Raw genomic sequence first — 19,338 nt, forward strand, 5'->3', positions numbered from 1 at the left:
TCAGTCAAATGTTTTATCTCTAATGAAGGGATTGGAGAATTGTCACTCCCCGAACTGAAGAAATTAATTTCTGTTACACAAGATTCCACACGAAGTGTAAATTTTCATCCAACTCCAAAGTTTCATCCTCGAGTAGTGGTAAGCGTGACAACGCATCAGCGTGGGGCAAACTGGAACCCTTCCAATATTTTACCTCAAAATTGTAGGCAGACAAAATCAGGGCCCATCGTTGTAAGCGAGCAGCAGCTAAACTAGGCACCCCTCGCTTCGATCCAAAAATAGCTGCTAGTGGCTGATGGTCACTTTGTAAAATACAATTGGTATGCCCATAAATGTATTTATGAAATTTCTTCACTCCAAAGATCAGTACAAATGCCTACTTGTGGAGCTGTGTAGATTGCTTCAATTCACATGTAGTAACATTCACTGGTAGACTTAGATTTAGTACCGTAAGTATCATACGATCTTGAAAAGACAGCATGCTAATCCAACTTTAATTTCACTAACCAGTTCCTTCCCAGCAAAATAGGCTGGTCTTTAAGACAAACCTCAACAATCAACAGTGGTAACACTAGGTTCTGGTTTTTATGTATAACTCTAACCTCAGCTTGACCTAGAACAGGCACGTGTAGGTTCGCAAATTCAATATGAGAAATCTTTCATTAATAACGTTTGAAGGACAAACTGATACAGCTGACCCGTTGTCAATTTCCATCTCCAACAGAACCTTCGCAAATTAATTGAAACAGGCTTTAATTCAATATGAGAAAAAGCTTCAATAAAAATGTTTGAAGACCTGCAGCTGACCCTCTGTCAATTTCCATCTCCACCAGAACCTTCTCTATAGTTAGCCTTACCTTGTAAGCTGCCCTAACATTGCTTTATCAAAAGTTTTACAGACACACATTATTTGAAACTTCATTGTAGCTTGGGCTAAGCTCATTGACATCATCTTCGGATATAATGTGATGGACTCTATTAGAACCTGACTTGTCCTTCCTTAACTTTACTTTGGTTCCAGCAAGCTTTTAGTAGATGCCCTACCAAGTTACACCCATTGCATTTATAATTTGTATATGGAAATTCATTGGCCCTATGTTCAACTGAACAACATCTGTAACACTTGAATTTAGCATTAATATTAGTCATCCCAGGAACACTAGCTGAATTGAACTGACTACCAGTCGGTCTATTTTGATTCACATGTGAAAAATTGGTCTTGGAATTTAAATGACAAATTTCCTGTTTTGGATCGGACAAACTTGTCTGTTTTTCAGCCTGCTCTAATCTGAGTGCCAAACTATAAGCTTCATCATATTCTTGATTTTCAGACAATAATTTTTACCATATCGCCTCATTACTTGTCCCTGAAATAAGCTTGTCTCAAAAAACCTCTTTATGAATGTGCCAAATTTACATGAACTAGCTAAATGTTTAATCACTACAACAAACTCTCAAATACTCTCACTAGATTTTTGCACTTGGGAATAAAAAGTGTATCTCTCTCCTACCACCAATTTATTTCGAGAAAAATAGTTCTACAGCACTTTAACTAACTCTTCATAACTTTTGTTATCTACAGCTGCAGGTGAAACTAAATCAGACAAAATAGTTAAAACTTTTGGGCCTACAACAGTTATTAAAACAGAAACTTTAGTATCGTCATCAATTTCATTAGCTTTGAAATAATGCTTAAGCCTCATTGCGTATGATTCAATGGACTCATCATGTGGGTTGAATTCACCTACTTTACCTATTCCTGCCATCTTAGTCTTTAAGTGTACCTCCCTTTTCAATTTCAATAAACTTAGTCTAATTTTTTTTCATTTGCCATCCGTAGTGAGGAAAAGTAGTAGGCCATCTAGTAGGGTAGACAAAGTAAAGGGAAAGAAATCAGCAGTTTTGCAAACGAACACGAGTTAACAAAATGCAACTTTGTATGACAACATTGACAACTGCAGATAAAATAGGTTCTAGTAAGCACCTAACTAAGTATTTTACTGACTTGAGGTGCCTGTTGAGCTCCTCTATGTAGTTCTTCTGGTCCAGCACAGTAGTCATGTTGTCAGGATCCAACTCATCAGTAGGCAAGTCCCCCGTACTGAGGGTGTGACTGGACCGTAGGTACAGGGAGAAGTCAATCACTCCTTGCTGGCAGTCCAGGTCCTCCTCCTACCACATATCCGGTACATGTAGGACTTTGAATGATTACTGAGTTATAAAAATTACCATTATTATTGGTAGGGTACCGGAAATACTTCTAAAATAGTCATAAAAGAATTTTCTGAATAGCAAAAAAAAGTTATGCTCTGCCAAAAGCACCCAGAGGACTTGTTCAGTTTTTAAAAAAACCTTGGACCTTTGACTATTAATACAACAACTTCTGTATCCAATAGTCAATGCTTGGACTTAAGCTGTATTATTAACTGTTAGAATGAACCAAAAAACTCATTTTTTGTCAGTTAGTAACGGAGCAGAAAAATTGCAAAAATGTTTAAAGTCAGATATTTTCCAGTTGAAAATACACTAAAACCTCACTAACTCGACTCTCTGTGTAACTCTACAGTCAACATGGCGCACGTATAGGTGGCTTTGTCTTAGTGAGTTCAAATTTTCAAGGACGACTGAATATTAGATTATTAATAAGATTCTTTGAAGATTGTTTACTCAATGTAAAGATACTCATGTAAGTAATAAATTTGAATGTAAAAATTAGTCTGTCGTGTATTATTAATTATTAAAACCCATTCAATCTTCTAGATAACTCGACAACTCACAAATGGTTTTAAAAAATGTCAAGTTAGCCAAGTTTTACTGTAGAAAAAAAGAATAAAATTCTGTTTGTAAAATTGTTTAAAGTTTTTTTTTAGCAATTAACCATGTCGTTTTCAAAAAAAGTTTTAAACAACAGATTAGAATTGTACAATTGCAATATGTCAACTGATCAACCCAAGTTAATTTGTAGTTTTAAAAGTTAATTTTCAATTTTCTGCACTACTACATCTTCAAAATATAAAACTATTATTTTTCTACCCACATTAGATTAGGAGGGAATTATTGTATAACCCACAGTTACCTTGACACACAGGTTACAGTCAATGACGTTGAGCCCAGTCAACAGCCCCTCGATGACATTGGCCTCTTCACTCATCATGAGAGCATCTGGCTCAAAGAAGTCTGCCATCACATCGTCTCTATGATCCACCAACACCTTCACATAGTCTGACAACTTCTTCTGCATCAGAGCCAGCCTTAACCACGCCCTCGCACGTCCCATGTGTGTTCTAAAAACGTTTTATTATTGCTTTCTTTTAACTAGAGAGTAGGCTTCCACGGTCATTGAAGAATGTAGAATCTTGGTTTCATTAGATGACCGTGGCATGGAACTGGTTAAAATAGCCTAGTTTCCGATTTCTTTGACTACAGATAGAACTAGACAACCATCCCCATGTTTAAGTTGTTGCCAGTTTTTGAATCGAAAGGGACATAGTTTATTGAGCCACCAAATGGAACACAGCCATAGACTACGCAACACAAGCAGACTTCTCATCCCATTGTAAATTTGGAAGCTTGTTTTTCGTGTCTAGTTCATGTTCGACACCGATCGCTAATGTAGATGAAATTTTGTAAGTAATAACACATGAATGTGAATACTACAGGGGGGGAGGGGGCACCGCGACCATGTTTGCCCTGGGTGCCGCCAACCCCAGGGACGGCCCTGACTAGGAGACCAGTTATTGTTTATGATTAGATTGTTTTATTTGGTTAAACTAGGTTTTAAATTACTGAAATAACAAGAAACAAATTTTAAAAAAAACACAACCTCTACAGTGCGACGTACAGAACTAACAATAAAATTGGCTTCGGCTGATCCATAAGGATGACAAATCTACTGGGAGTATGTTTTATCTATGGTACAACTATGTAAATTACTGATTTCTGTTAACTATGACAACATATTAACCAAGTCAAACTGATAGGACGACTTATTGTCAGCTATAGCATAGGTCTACTTCACATCACTATCTCAGCAACAAAAACCAAGGCAGAAAAATTAACCTATTTTATTTTTTGACAGAAAATAGTCCATAGCTGGTCCATATAAATGTGATTACTTTAGTATCCGAAAGTCAATTCAAACGTTTTGAAAGTGTGATCTACTGTAGATTGCTCTGAAAATGAATTTCTGCAACATATTCAAATTGTCAACCAGTATAACCAGTATAAGGTAAGTAATTAGGCCTACCTTGGAAAAATTAACAGAATTTCCAAAATTGAAGTAGCTTTTTTGAGTTTTGTTTAAATAGTCACTGGTGGGAACTGTTTTTTACAGTACATTAAAATGGTTTAATTTAAACACTTGCATAAAGTAATCATTGGTTGCTGTTGTGGTAACTAGTTTCAGTTCATGGATGATCCATCTTCAGGCTTACAAAGAGTCACATAGTTGGGAAAGTTAGTAAAAAAATTTAACTAGTTAGAAGTTAGTCCTTTAAAAAGTAACTGATGGAAGTTATTAGTAACTTAGTTAAAAAAGTATCCGATAGAAGTTATTAGTTAGTTGAAATACCCCCGACGCAGCAAACCTGCAGACTAAGCGAATTTTCATTTGCCTGATTGGATTTACACTAAAATGTCTCCTTAAAAATATCTCATTTATTCCCTATTTAAATAGCATTAGTTTAACGAGTACTTAGGTTTGCTGCATTAGGGGTTTAAAGTGACTATAAAGGTTTTGAATAAGTAGGCTTCATACTAAGCTATAAAAATTTCAATAAAAAAACACACGTTGTCTTCCTTGTTGTACCAAACCTAAGTACTCATTATAATTAATGATGTTCAAATAGGAAATAAATCTGACAATTTTAAGGGAACAATTTTGTGGAATTCCAGCCAAATAGATGGAAATTTCCTTGCAGGTTTTCTGTGGCAGGGGTATGTCTATATTATACAGTTTCACAGGTTTGTACCAAATTCGGTATTAATTGGAGGTTCAGAAGAGATTATATGGAAAGAATAGTAAGGTTTAATATGTTTTCAAATTTCTGGACGCCATATTGTAAAAACCCAATTTTTGAGACTCTGATTTTATTAGACTTTTAGTATATTATTTCACATACTTATTGGAAATGTAAACCATAAAAAACCTCTTAGAGCAATTTTTTTTAAGGTTAAGGAGTTTTATTTCATATCTTGACTAGACTATAACAGCTTTTTTGAAAATCCTATTATTCTCTTATTTTTCCTCACCCCAACGTGAAGCACAAATAAAACAACTAGTCCACTAGAGGATATATTGACAGCAGATATTACCTAACAGTTGGTAGGTCTCGTACACTAGTAGTGATGTCTGCAGCCTCAGGAGCTAACTTTTCAACCACCTGGAGAAGATCCCACAGCTCCTTCTTTGGTCCCAACAACCCCTGAAATTCATATATTCATATTCAAACATCTTTATTCGTAAATCATGTACATTGGTGGTACAGTGAAAAGTGTCATAATACTTAAAATAAAAATACTATTTTTATTTATGGGAGGTGGAAAATTCATCAAATGAATATAATGCTAGATTTATTATATGCTCTTTTAGAATTTTCTTGAATTTAGATATGTACGTTTCTTTTTTTATGAATTCAGGGACAAATTTTAGAAAATCGTTACCAGCATATGAGGGTTTTTTTTTCAAAAAAATTTAATTTGTGAGGCTGGACAAACCCTTCTCCTCCTGAAATTATAAGAATGCACTGAATTTATTACTTGCTCAGATTCATTTTTTTTTGCGATAAGAATTGTTTCATAAATAATAACCCCCCATAAACTGTAAAAATTTGTAATTACTTAAAATGTTCTTTTGCCGAATCATCTCGTTTAAGCTTAAGCATAATTCTGATAGCTTGTTTTTGTCGCTTCAGAATGCTATCCATATTTAATATTTTTGTTGAGCCATATAATGCTAAACCGAATGAAATATGGGAGTGAATGTAAGTAGTGTGTAAAGTATCTTCCATGCCCTTAAGGTAACACGCAAAAAAGCAAAGGGCCCAAAATTGAGCCTTGTGGCACCCCAAATTTAATTGGTTGATAAGTTGATGATGATTTGATATAATTCTAATATGATTTGTCAAATGGGTAACTTCCAGGAATTGAGATCTATTTGTCAAATAGGAAGAAAACCAATTAAGAGCTCTTTTTGATATTGAACTGTATAACAAGTACAAATGAGTATACCACACTATGTTAAGTGAGCATTTAGCTAAACACATTTAGCATTTAGCTATGGTTGCCATCTGGCTTACCTTTTTAGGCCTTAGCCCATGCCTCAGCACATGTTCCAGGACTATGAAGAAGTGTTGTAGAGGCATATGATCAGAGTCAAGCATTCGTCCAAACTTGAGGGACGTCTCAATCAACTCCTTTACAATCAGTTTGGAAATGTTAACCAGGTTACGTCTTTCAATGATCACTGGGTCTCGAGCTGGAAAAGAATGCAATGTTTATTCATCTAAGAAAACTTGCGAAGTTAAAAGACGAGTGAACAAAGTGAATGAATCTGTCTATCGTGTATGGCGGAGTTGGAGATTAGTTGTCCCACTTGTGACTGTGTTAGGAACGCGAAAACTTAAGAACCGTAGCACTAATAGCATAAATGTTGCACAAATAATTACGGCACTACGGGGAATCTGCCATAAAAATTCTTGACGATTCAGCTCAATTGTTAATAAGAAAGTTAATTTTAACATTTTAAAAACAATCTGTAAAAGGATAAAAGATCAGAAACAAAAAGATCAGATCCTGCACTCTAGTGGATCACTTTTGATTTGTTTAAAGAAAGAAAATGTAAGAACTTTGTTTGAATTGATTTTTTATAAAGCAGCTGTTTACATTGTCCAATTCAATATTACGTTTTAAACAACAAAACATGCTGTAGGCAAACATAATCTTTAAAACTACCGAATAAATATTATACATGTAATAAACTTAACCTGTGAAATATTTGTTTTGTTCCAAAATTACCAGATTTTACTTTTATTTCTGGAGGTCATACTGTACTGCAATGCCAATTTCATGAAAAAGCATTCCCTTAATTTTGTCAGATTGGCAAATCAGATGGAATAGGCTAAATTAAGTTATTTGAACGATAGGACTGAGTGATTAAAATCTTAAGACTAATGATAAGAAATATGTATTAAAAGTATTTGAAATTAAATAAATAGATTTTTCTTGATGTATTTGTACTTATGTTTTTAACTACAGGATGTAATGATTTAATATCGGCATGATAAAACCAATTTAAACATAGGCTAATATTAAAAATTGTATTTATGTTACTCATGTAATAAGGGATTAAAACTGTATATCAAAGAACTTTGATTTTTGTAAGTAGTCCAAAGAACAAAATTTACGCCCCCTGGCTTGCCTACATGACAAAATAAACTAAACTGCTCGCAAATTTACTACAGATTGCGGGTTAGATCTTCGGCATTACACGATGATAAGTTTTTGTGCCAATTCAGTTTATTTGAGAAGAAAAATGTAGTTTTTTAACTACTCTCAAAGTTGGTGGATTAAATGACTTTAAAAAATGAGTCACACAATTCATTGAATTAGGGGCAAAAATATAATTCTTTGATGTACGACTATTCAATGAATCAATCATTTAAAATGTTTAATATGTTTCTTTTACATGGTTTTTTTATGGTTACATGATTTTTTAATGGTTCAAATCTTTGAAGATTTTGGATTATAATCGCTTTTTAAGCGGGTTGACCTGTGCTCATCGTTCAAGTGAACAGAAGCGATGGATTTACCACCTATCAATAATTGTTGGAAATCCACCACAAATTTGTCCAATGACTTCGGTTAATTAATGGACAAGAAGTTATTATTGTTGTCAGGGCCGGACTGGGACACCTAAAAGGGCGCTGCCTGTTACCTGATGGAGGGCGCAAATCTGGTGCTGTCATCCAGCCTTCCGTGGGGTCTGGGGGGTGGAGGGGGGGGGGTCCGGGGGTCCTCGCCCGGAAGATTTTTGAAAAATTAAGTCTTAAAAACGTGTTTTAAGCTATTCTCTCACAAGCAAATTGCATGATTTGCTTGTTCATTTCTTGATGAATTTTTATAGGTTTCGTTACTTACGTTGTGTGTTGCCACATATTCACTAAACACAAACTGAACTGTTAACCATGTCTACCGTTCATTTTATTTTACCATTTCTAAATGAATTATGGCACTTAACTTTAGAACGTGGAGAGTGGGTAAAATATATATCAAATTTTACTTTAGAAATTTGTTATCACTTTCAAAATAACCTTTTTTTATCTTTTGGCATATTGTCCAAGATGTATTACCTTAACAAAACTAGGGGCCTACAATTTATTTTTCAAATACCAAGTGATTGTAATTTAAATATCTAGGGCAATGTGAGATTAGAAATTGTCTTTTTAGCCTACAAAGGCAATTTCTAATCTCACATTGCCCTAGATATTTAAATTACAATCACTTGGTATTTGAAAAATAATATTTAGGGATGATGAAGCCTTCAGCAGCTGTTTGGAGTTAATCCAAGATAGCCGCTAACCTCCAATGACTCCTTCAGTTCGGTTCGTTGTTTGATCAGACTTAAAACAACATAAGTAAAACTAATTTCCATTTTCTTACGTTAAATACAGGGTGATTTGTACTCAGTGTGACAAAATTTTTTTGGTGTAAGTACAAAGTAAATGAAGTGTGATGATGCATATCAAATGTTCCAAGTCTCAAAATTAGCGGTAGAAAAAGACGGAGGATCAGTCATAAAAACTCCATTGTAAATAGATTCAAAGATAAAAATTAAGACATTTGATAAAAATTTAAAAAACAATGGTCTATTGCATTTTTCACACCCTGTATAAAAGAAAGTGTCGGAATATGTTAAAAACTGCGCCATTTTATAAGCTTTCCAACCATGTGCTACACTATTGAGGTTTAGATATTTTTTTGTTTGTAAGAGTGGTTTGAATACCAGAAAACAGGGAACTTTTTACTGTTTTTACTGTTCAACCTGAATCAAAAATACAACTTTTGCTTAATACATGCCGACTTTCTATGTTTTAAATGTTAAATACACCATGCTTTGCAGTCTTCAAACAATTAAAGCGTATATAAGCAGACATAAACCTCAATAGTTATCGTTGGAAAGCTTATAAAATGGTGCAGTTTTTATCATATTCCGACACTTTCTTGTGTACAGGGTGTGAAAAATGCAATAGACCATTGTTTTTAAAATTTTTATCAAACATCTTAATTTTTATCTTTGAATCTATTTACAATGGAGTTTTTACGACTGATCCTCCGTCTTTTTCTACCATTCTTGTTCAAAATTTAATGTAGAACACGAAAATGACATTATCTACTCAAATCCATATACAGGTAATTGATAAATCGCTGTATTAAGTTTAAAAACATGGTTATTTTTGAAAAGCATAAAATAATTTTTTGGGTCGCTAATTTTGAGACTTGGAACATTTGATATGCATCATCACACTTCATTTACTTTGTACTTACACCAAAAAAATTTTGTCACACTAAGTACAAATCACCCTGTATGGTGCGACTCCATGAACGAAAAAGTTCTTGCAGAAGTTTTAAGCGTAGATACTAAAACAAAACAAACTCACCAACTAAACACTATATTCTTTGGCACGACTACGCCCTCGCCCCACTCCTCTACTACACTACCCTCGCACATAGCAAAGAATTATTTTTTGCTCTGTGTACCCTTGGCGCTTGGCGAGTGGGTGGGGCGGGAGTGTTAATGACCTTTAGCCGTACTGCAGTGAAGCATCATGCGTCCGTGTCAAGTGTTATTCTGACTGCAGTCGACGTTGCCTTGTGTAGTAGTTTGTAAGTGTTAAACTACGCATTTATATGAGATATTTTATAACAGAGTTTTTACTCAGACTATTTTTAATCGTAATTGTTGGGTTTTAAATGTACTGAAACGTTTTTACGGAAAATATGGGCGCAGGTACATATTTTCCGGAGGGCTCTCCGGGCCTGATTGTTGTTTTTTTTTTGCCCATTCAAATAACATTGTGTTCACCAGTAAAAACCAGTAAGTGCAGGTTGACTTGTCCATTGTTGCCCCCACAGTCATTCACTTCGTTCAATTCCTGGCACAACACATAATGGGTTTGGACTGCTTTCCCTATAAGCGATATTTCAGTACACACTGTACATTGTCTCTTAGTGTCAATTAATTTTGTAACAAGGTCATGGAGTAAATATATTCCTGCAAGTTTAGTAATAAGCAGGATATCTACTAGATTTCTAAAATACAAATATGAAACATTTCAGTGATTCTTTTTTTCTGCAACTGGGAAAATTTCATGAATTAAATAAATTTTTAACTAATCATGAGTGTGAAAATTTTTGTGTTACTAACTAACATCATTAATATACTAACTGCTTTCCTTTTGTTGAAAATAATTTTAGTGGATAAAAAATGTACAGTGGCCTTAATAAAAATTGTGTCATTCATTAAAATCAGTGACTTTTCTGAAACTCTCAAGTGAAACTGCTTATTTCACTGACCAGTAGACATTTCAGTCTATCTTGCTGTTTGGTACAAGAACATAAATATCATCCAAAACAACTTAAATACAACCTGTGGACATCCCAAAAAGCATCTATACTGGGTGTCCAAAACCACCCGTACACCCCTTTCAAAACGTTGGAAACAATTTCTTACAAACAAAAAACAATACAGAACTAGCTAAATTGGGTACGGTCTACCAAATGGTGATAATTTCAAATCCAAAATTACACCGGAAGTGGCTTTTTCAGACCGGAAGTTGACTTTTTCAAATGTAAGCTACCAATTTTGATTACAGAATCAGATTCTACATTGAAAAATACATAACTTTTGTATAAAACATTTTTTGAAAAAACTAGTTTTCTACCTCTAATCCCCTATTTTAAAGTCAATAATTTAGGGTTATTCATCTGCCAAAGTTGCTTGAAACAATAATAGAGAAAAACAAAAATAAAGATTACATAAAGACATGTGACCAATAGAATCAGCTGTTCATTGTAAACACTATAGTAATTGAGTAACAGCAGGTCTACACATTGCTTAGTATAATTTTATAAAAAAAATCATTTGTTTTTACATTAAAATGGCCAATGTAAAAACAAATTATTTAAACAAAAATTAAATTAAGCAATTTGTTGACCAGCTGTTACTCAATTTCTAAGGTGTTTACAATAAACAGCTGATTCTATTCATCATATGTCTTTATGTAAACTTTGTTATTTGTTTTTCTCTATTGTTGTTTCGAGTAACTTTGACAGGTGAATGACTCAAAATTATTGACTTTATTGGGGGATTAGAGGTAGAAAACAAGTTTTTTCAACAAATGTTTTAGACAAAAGTTATGTATTTTTAAACGTAGAATCCGATTCTGCAATAAAAATTGGTAGTGTATATTTAAAAAAGTAAACTTCCGGTCTGAAAAAGCCACTTCCTGTGTGATTTTGGATTTGAAATTATCACCATTTGATAGACCGTGCCCAGTTTATTTAGTTCTGTATTATTTGTTGTTTGTAAGAAAAGGTTTCCCTCGTTTTTAAAGGGGTGTACAGGTGGTTTTGGACACCCGGTATATGTACTTTAAACAAAACTCCTTAGCACAGACAACAGTGAGAGCCAATCCAAGCCTACCAAGCATGATCGGAGGAGGCTCAACAGGAGAGGGTGTGAGAGGTACCGGAAAACTCTCAGGAAGATTGAACTCAACGTCTTGCAGTTCCTTGAGGCAGAGCCATTCTCCGTCCACAGAGACACGGAAGTTACACAGGTAGATAGTGTCTTGGGCTCCTGCCATAGCAACGTCCTGGTCCAGCATCCTCATTCTCTATCACTTATCACTCACAGTAACACTACAATGTCACTCGCCACAGGAGTTTTGGAAATAACAAAACCTAAAATAATCTTAGGGGCTAGGAAAAAGTATATGTTTTTAAAACCGCTTTAAAATTGTCTATTTACAAGACAATTTTGTCAAAATCTATTAGCTGCCCTCCACCCCAGTAGGGCACCGGGTATCCCTAATGGTTAGAATAGTAAGTTATTTTACCTAGATTATGTCTATTGATTTCTTAAACTCCTCCATGGATGGATAGTGATCGTTACGGTGACAACGTTCTCTTCTTCAGATTCTTGTTAAGAATAACAACACTAAGACATGACATAAAAGTTACCAACAACTATAACCTTTGTGTTGTAATTTTTGTATCTGCATGTTAAATGTGTACAACCTCAATATGAGAGTAGCTTGTTATGCTTGACAAGAATCTGAGGAAGGGGACATATGCGCCAAAACTATTGACATCATAGAAGAGTTTAAGGAATCACTAGACAAAATTATGGTAACATTAACCTCTCACTTATATGTTTATGTGATTTTGAGACTAAACAAAAATGAAAATATTTTACATCCCATTCAAAATAGTAATCAAGTGACCATGGTGTTACCAAACATAACCCAACATGCATTTAAATAGGCTGAAGGCAGCTAACAGATTTTGATCTAAGTGTTCTAGACAGACTTTTTTTAGTAGCTTGTGCACTAAATGTTTAAAGTTGTGCTGCTTGAGATCAAGACCTTTAGGTTATTTTAGAGGAGTTCAATGAATCTGCAAAGTTTAGTAGAACAGTGGGTCTGTAAGGAAAACCTAGATATTTAAAGGTTCAGTGTTAAGTATGTAGGCCTAACCAACAAAATAAAAACTGAGTTCAAAAATATGCCTAAATTGATTGTTTAATTTTTTTTAAGCACTGTCGATTTAAATCGTAGTCATTTTAAACTAATTTGTTTATGACATGCCATCGGTATTGCATTAATCAATACTTGGTGTACATTATTGTATGTTCATCTTGACAACAAACAAAGACTAAGAATATAAATACAAATTAAGACCTATCATTTTGATAAATATCCAGTGCTGAGGTCACCAAGTATAAAAATGTATATTAAATTGTAAATACTAGAGAGAATATCCTAAATCAATTATCTGTAAAAGCAATTTCCACCACCGGTGAACTGTAGTGTTAAAGTAAGCTAATTTACGCTGTAAAGAAGTGACAATATCAAACTATTGATGGCAAATAATAATGTACATTATTAATGTCCATTGTCACTACTCAAGGATAATACAATGTTATAAATCAACACTAAAAGAAATAATCACTATTTTCAGTTCTCCAGAGCAGTACATACGAATCACATGAAACTATAAGACAATATTGATTCCAGTGGGGTGGGGTGGTTGTATAAAGGGAGGGGGAGGAGAGTTGGGGAGAGGAAATCAATATCATGGTGTAATAATAACATAGCCAATGGCCTACCTGATGATGGAATATACAAAACATTAACAATATATACTCAATATACGTAAAATATATGGATATGAATTATATGAATGATACTCAAGTAGCCTATAACGATGAATGAAAACTAAGAGATTTAAAAGTGAAAATTACTAAATGAAAGCTACTTGCTCCTACTAACAGCTTTAATGGTGTATTAGACATTAAAATAGAATCAACAAAATAAAAATAAAATAAAAAGGTCTTTATAAGTTTATATGCAAGCGAGTTTCATGTAGGAAACTGACTCAAGTCAAACTAAAACTAAGGTAACCTAATATTTACACAAATATAATATACAAGTAATTAATATGAAAAATATTTACACTAACATTTTAGTTTTAGCGAATTTCCCATATAGGGAATAAGCTATTACCGTAGAACTCATGGTAAGACCTGGACCCGGGACCGATTTACTTTTTTGTTTTGAGGTCCCTAGAGACCAAAAACACCATTCGTTCAAATTCATAGCCTATATATATAATATATAAAATAACATGAGTATTTATAATATATAAATAACATATATATCGTTGCACAATAACTCGAGCGAAAATTATTAGATTTTGATTAAATTTGGTACAAATGTGTAAACCAACATTTATTCGAGCGAGTTCCCGAAGCAGCATATGGACTATGGTAACGGGGGTTTGTGGGGGGCTTTATGGGGTAAAAATAGGTTTTTCCCATTTTTCACCCTAAAAACACAAAATTTCACAATTTCTTTCCAAACCCTTTTGAAGAGCTTAAAAAAACAAATAATTTAGTATAATGAAGCATTATTATGAAGAAAACTACTTTCTTCCAACTTCAAGCCTCACTTTAGGAAAGTGAAGCCTGAAGCCTACTGTCCGAAGGAGTACCACGCAGAGGAATGAGGACACGTGATCAAAGTGATAAGGGCCAAAAATGAACCTTGTGGCAGAATTTAGAATTCTTTGAACTCTTGCCATATCCTCCTTGCTGTTTCCATATGCAGGAAAGCAATATGTAAAGGCTCAGTTTTACAGATTTATTTTCTAAATCTTTGTTTAAACTTAAAGTAATAGTTTGACCTTATCTTCATATGATTTGCACAATGTCATAAAATCATACACAAGAGAAGCGTTAGGTTCACGTACCCTCATAGACCATATATATTCACGAATGACAGTAACAGCCCCGAAAGTGATGTTGTCAAATCATTTTTATCTGACCATTACGCTCAAACTATGAAGCTTGAAATATCTCCATCCAATAAGGACGCAGGGGCGAAGTTTCGGTACTGTAGAAAATTTAGTGTATCAAACATGGAATCTTTTAAATATTTACTTGGTCGAGAGAGCTGGGTCGATTTATACAAAGCAGAAAGCACGCAGGAAAAGTACAATATATTTAACAGCACACTTGGCCATTACTTTGAAATTTCATTTCCGAAAATAAATAAAATAATTAAGAATAAACCCAAGAAACTAATCAAACTTTTTCCAGAACTGCTTCATCTGAAAGAACAGTGTTTCCAGTATTACGAAAAGACAAAAGACTTACACTCTGATCATTTCCTAAGACAGTACAATATGAGACTGAAACTCCGATACAGAAACTTGATAAGAGAGATATTAAAGCACAATCAGTACTAAATACAATTGAAAAGTCGAGCAATAAAACATTAGGAACTTGGAAGGTAATAAATTATATTAGACCAAAACGGAAAAGGGAACAGGAAGGCATTTCTCTCAAAAACAACAACGGTAATGTGGTGGTCAAACCAGAGGAGGTATGTGAGGCCTTCAATAAGCATTTTGTTGAAGTGGGAAAGCATGCTTGATTGAAAAAAAGAAACACTCCCTCTTTCAGTTCAAATAAAAAACAAATAAATTCCTCATTTTTTCTGAGTCCCGTTACCGAGGAAGAAATTAAAAGTATAATTAACGGATTAAAAAATAAAAAGTCTGCTGGAATTGACAAAATATCCCCGAATTTGCTCAAATATATATCAGATGTAGTTACAAAACCTCTATGCCACTTGATAAACACTTCCTTTGTTGAGGGAAGATTTCCTAGCAACCTTAAGGCATCACTAATAAGACCTATATTTAAGAATGGAGATAGAATGTGCTGCAACAACTACCGCCCTATAAGACTAGTCTCGACCTCCTCCAAAGTTTTTGAGAAGGCAGTGCTGAGTAGATTGTGGATATTCCTTGAGAAACACAGCATACTATTTAAAAGTCAGCACGGGTTTGTTAAAAACAAATCAACGACAAGCGCAATTCTCAGTCTCATAAACGGAATAGTAAAAGATGTGGATTCTAGACTAGCAGTAGCTGGGATGTTTTTTGATTTCAGTAAGGCCTTTGACCTCGTAAACCATAGACTTCTCCTTAGCAAAATGAATAAAATGGGCATTAGAGGCACAGCTCTCGACTGGTTTTCGTCCTATCTTGAAGGTAGAAGGCAGACTGTAATCATACCTGCAGTTGATAACACGGGCTATCTACGGAACCATGTATCTTCTGAGGCTGTAGTAAAGAGGGGTGTGCCACAGGGGTCCGTCCTGGGGCCGATCCTTTTCTTTCTGTTCATTAATGACCTGCCATTTAGCGTAAAGGAGGCAAATGTATGCCTATTCGCGGACGACACTTCCCTAACTGTGTCTAGACCGAGTATGGAGGAATTGGAACTTGTCACCTTTCTGGAATCAAACTCCCTTCTTCAGTGGTGTGAAGAAAATTACCTAATCTTGAACGCTCAAAAAACCCAAATAGTAAAATTTTCCATTTCTAACCGGTCAAAACGGTCCCACTATGACTTGAACATTCTCCTCGACGATAACACTATCTTCCCTTCTTCAAAAGTAAAATTCCTCGGTCTTGTCCTTGATGAAAACCTCAAATTCCACAGCCACATCGAGCACATCAGCAAGAAAATATCGGTGGGTATATTTATGCTGAGAGTTCTCAGCCAATCAGCCACCACTGATGTCCTATTATCAGCCTATTATGGGCTTGTCTACCCTCATCTGACTTATGCGGTTCCTGTTTGGGGGTGCGAAAGTGAGAGGACTAGGTTCTTGTTTAGGCTTCAGAGAAGGGCAATTCGAATTGTGTTTTCTATTTCCAAACAACAATCATGCAGAGATTATTTCAGAGAATTTAAAATTTTAACTTTCCCATATATTTACATCCTCGAAACTCTATCTTTCCATAGCAAAAATACTTCCTTTTTCTCATCTGCAAAAAGTTCCAGGTATCCATTGTGCAATACTTTAAATCTACCAATTCCCCGGCATTCCACTTCTTTCTTTCAAAGAAACTTCCATTACAATTCTGTAAAACTATTTAATAGACTTCCACCTCAATTGAAGGCCGAACAAGATCCAAAAAAGTTTAGAACAGGTCTAAAGTCCATGTTGTTAGATAGATCATTTTACAGCGTCTGTGAATTTCTACTTTAGTGGTCATTCACAAAGTCATGTGCGCATGTTTAGTTATTTAGTTATAGAATTTTTTACAGTAAGGAATTTTTGTTATTAAGATGTAATAAATTTATTTTTCTTGTACTGACTTGGCTAATGCAAGTATTGTCAATTTGGCCCAATAAATGACTTATTGACTTATTATTATTATATATATATATTATATTAGTTTCATTACAAAACAGTTTATTGGCCGAGAACCAGGCGACTGCATTACTAAGAGAAGACTCTGCCAAGGTGTTTAAAATTTATAGCATATGACTTAACGGTTATATGGTCAAAATTTTTATAATCCAGTCCAGATCCAGATTAAGTATGTCCGACCTAGAGGTGTTTTTTTTTTTTAATTAATTAATTTTAACAAAATATTATATATAGCCTAATTAAATTAACGTACATTATTTACTTTTTTAAGTGTGGGCTTGTGTTTAAAGTAATATTTACTTTAAAATGGCTTATAATCAATCAATAATTCGATTTTACAAACATGAAGTGCAGATTCAATGTCCCTAATAAAACATTTAAAAATAAAATTCAAAAAACCGTAGGACTAGTTAATACAGTTTTTGTGACAGCAGAAAAATTTATGCACCATTGTTTTCAAGTAAAAACCTAGTTTTTAATGATAAGTTATATAGTCCTAACTTATATAAATTACTATAAGTTAGTACTCTTGGTCACCCTCATCGCAATAATTACCCTATTCTAAACTAACCTAACATAATTAACCACACACTTGCTTTAGGTAGGCTAAGTTACCATTTTAAAATTCCGTTCGATAACAGAAAAGGTATATGGGGAATAGGCTGTCAAACGGAATTTTTAAATGTTACAGGAAGTTTGGTTAGTTAAGAACAGTTTCATTTCAATATAGCCTAATATTTTTTTTATTGTTTGTTAATACTGAACAATATTTATTTAAATCATGGTTGTCAGCTGATGGGTAAGTTTCAATTTGTTAATATCAATAGGTAGGTACAGATCAAATAAAAAATATCGATATAATCAAAAATAAATCACCGATAAGTTAATAATGAATGTTCTCTTTAACAGGAAAGTACCGTATTTTACAATTCACGGTTCGGTAACCTACAAAAAAACAAATTTAGGCCGAAAATGTTAATACAGTATTTTGTGACAATTTTCCTAAACACCTACATTTATGTGGAGAAATGGCTGGCATTCCTAGAAGCAAGACATGTAGGCCTGGCAAACTTAAAATAAAATTGTTTCACCCGCTCGAGGCACTCAAAGGGTTAATTATTAGATCGGTTCATTACCTAACTTGACCTTCCTAATCATAGCTTAAGCTATTTCAAAACACTTAACTTAACTCCAGACAGTCACAAATCGGCATAAAACTTTGACTTTTCTAAAATTGAAATTGGTTAGTCGGTAGTGTCATGCACTCCCAATCCATCCCCATATCACTCAGCTACCCCCCCACACCCCGTTTTGATCAAAATTAGCCTACTGATTTCTGTTGAATACAAGAACTGTTTTACCAAGTCAAACTGGCAGAACGACTTTTTGTGAGCTATTATAGCTAAACTTAATGTTATTGTTATGAGTTGTGTTATATTGTATTATATTATACCCATAAAGTATAAGGTAGGCCTACAAAATAGAAGTTTAGACACTAACTTAGCACATTCTATTACTGGCTCACACAACTAACTTAGGCTATGTTCTTTTCAATAAAAATTTGGCAACAGCTAGTCCATATAGATGGGATGTCTACTTCAGCATACAAAAAGCAAGGTTAAAAGATGCCACCAACCTCTTAAAAAGGTCATGACATACCGACATACAACATAACTTGCCGAACCTAAAGATTGTCTTAAAATTAAGATTTCTCAACAAAGCAAGGTAACTTACGCCACTTTTTCTTCATCCTCTTGTAAAAACTAGGAGGTTTCTTTGAAACAAGAAGTGTTGGCCAGCGGTCGTAAGAGGATGAAGATGGAGAACGAGATATTTTGCTCTCAGATTCTGTTGGACTATTTACATCTTCTGATACACTATCATCATTAAATAGTGAATTATTTTCAGTTTCACCACAGGCAGCCATAATAATTACAAATATAAAACTACAATAATTATAATAACTACACCTAAAATAACTAACTATACATGACGGTGGGTAGGGTACGCCTACGACAGCAAGTTGCTGTCGCTGTCAGCTGTCACTGTCACTGTCAGCTCAGCAACACAGCAACCAAGTACCAACACAGCTGACGCGCTGACGGTCGACGCTGACCTTACATACATAATCTTATCTTGAGTTACTACTGTTTTAAACATTTTGGGGTCGCCGGAATTTTACCCCCCTGGAATTTTACCCCCTGAGCAAAGCTGACGTCACTATGACGTAGTAACCTGAGTGGCCAAAAGTTTGTTCGCGGCCGGAATTTTACCCCCGCGGATTTGGAGGTCTAATGAAAATGGTCAGAGCGTGATTAATTAGCCCTGT

The 19,338-nt window shown here is 34.4% G+C and overlaps 1 protein-coding gene across 4 annotated transcripts in view; it reads right to left on the reverse strand.

The window, feature by feature from the left end:
- Positions 1-19,030, reverse strand: part of LOC128988608 (RUN and FYVE domain-containing protein 2-like) — a 34,864-nt gene extending 15,834 nt beyond the window's left edge. For 3 of the 4 annotated variants that reach the window (XM_054410055.1, XM_054410053.1, XM_054410057.1), the window contains exons 1-5: positions 18,744-19,030; positions 6,297-6,475; positions 5,314-5,423; positions 3,077-3,284; positions 2,006-2,172 (exon numbers count right to left, since the gene is read on the reverse strand). In XM_054410055.1, the coding sequence (XP_054266030.1) occupies positions 2,006-2,172; positions 3,077-3,284; positions 5,314-5,423; positions 6,297-6,475; positions 18,744-18,936 (857 nt within the window). In that variant the 5' untranslated portion in view covers positions 18,937-19,030. Of the gene's footprint in view, positions 1-2,005; positions 2,173-3,076; positions 3,285-5,313; positions 5,424-6,296; positions 6,476-11,701; positions 11,980-13,230; positions 13,259-18,743 lie in introns of those variants that run through there. The other variant, XM_054410054.1, reaches the window with a different exon arrangement.
- Between the last annotated feature and the right edge of the window lie 308 nt (positions 19,031-19,338).

Source organism: Macrosteles quadrilineatus, unplaced genomic scaffold, assembly GCF_028750875.1.
Source record: "Macrosteles quadrilineatus isolate MER2022 unplaced genomic scaffold, UCM_ALF_1.0 Scaffold_3__2_contigs__length_128488019, whole genome shotgun sequence".
Taxonomy (NCBI): domain Eukaryota; kingdom Metazoa; phylum Arthropoda; class Insecta; order Hemiptera; family Cicadellidae; genus Macrosteles; species Macrosteles quadrilineatus.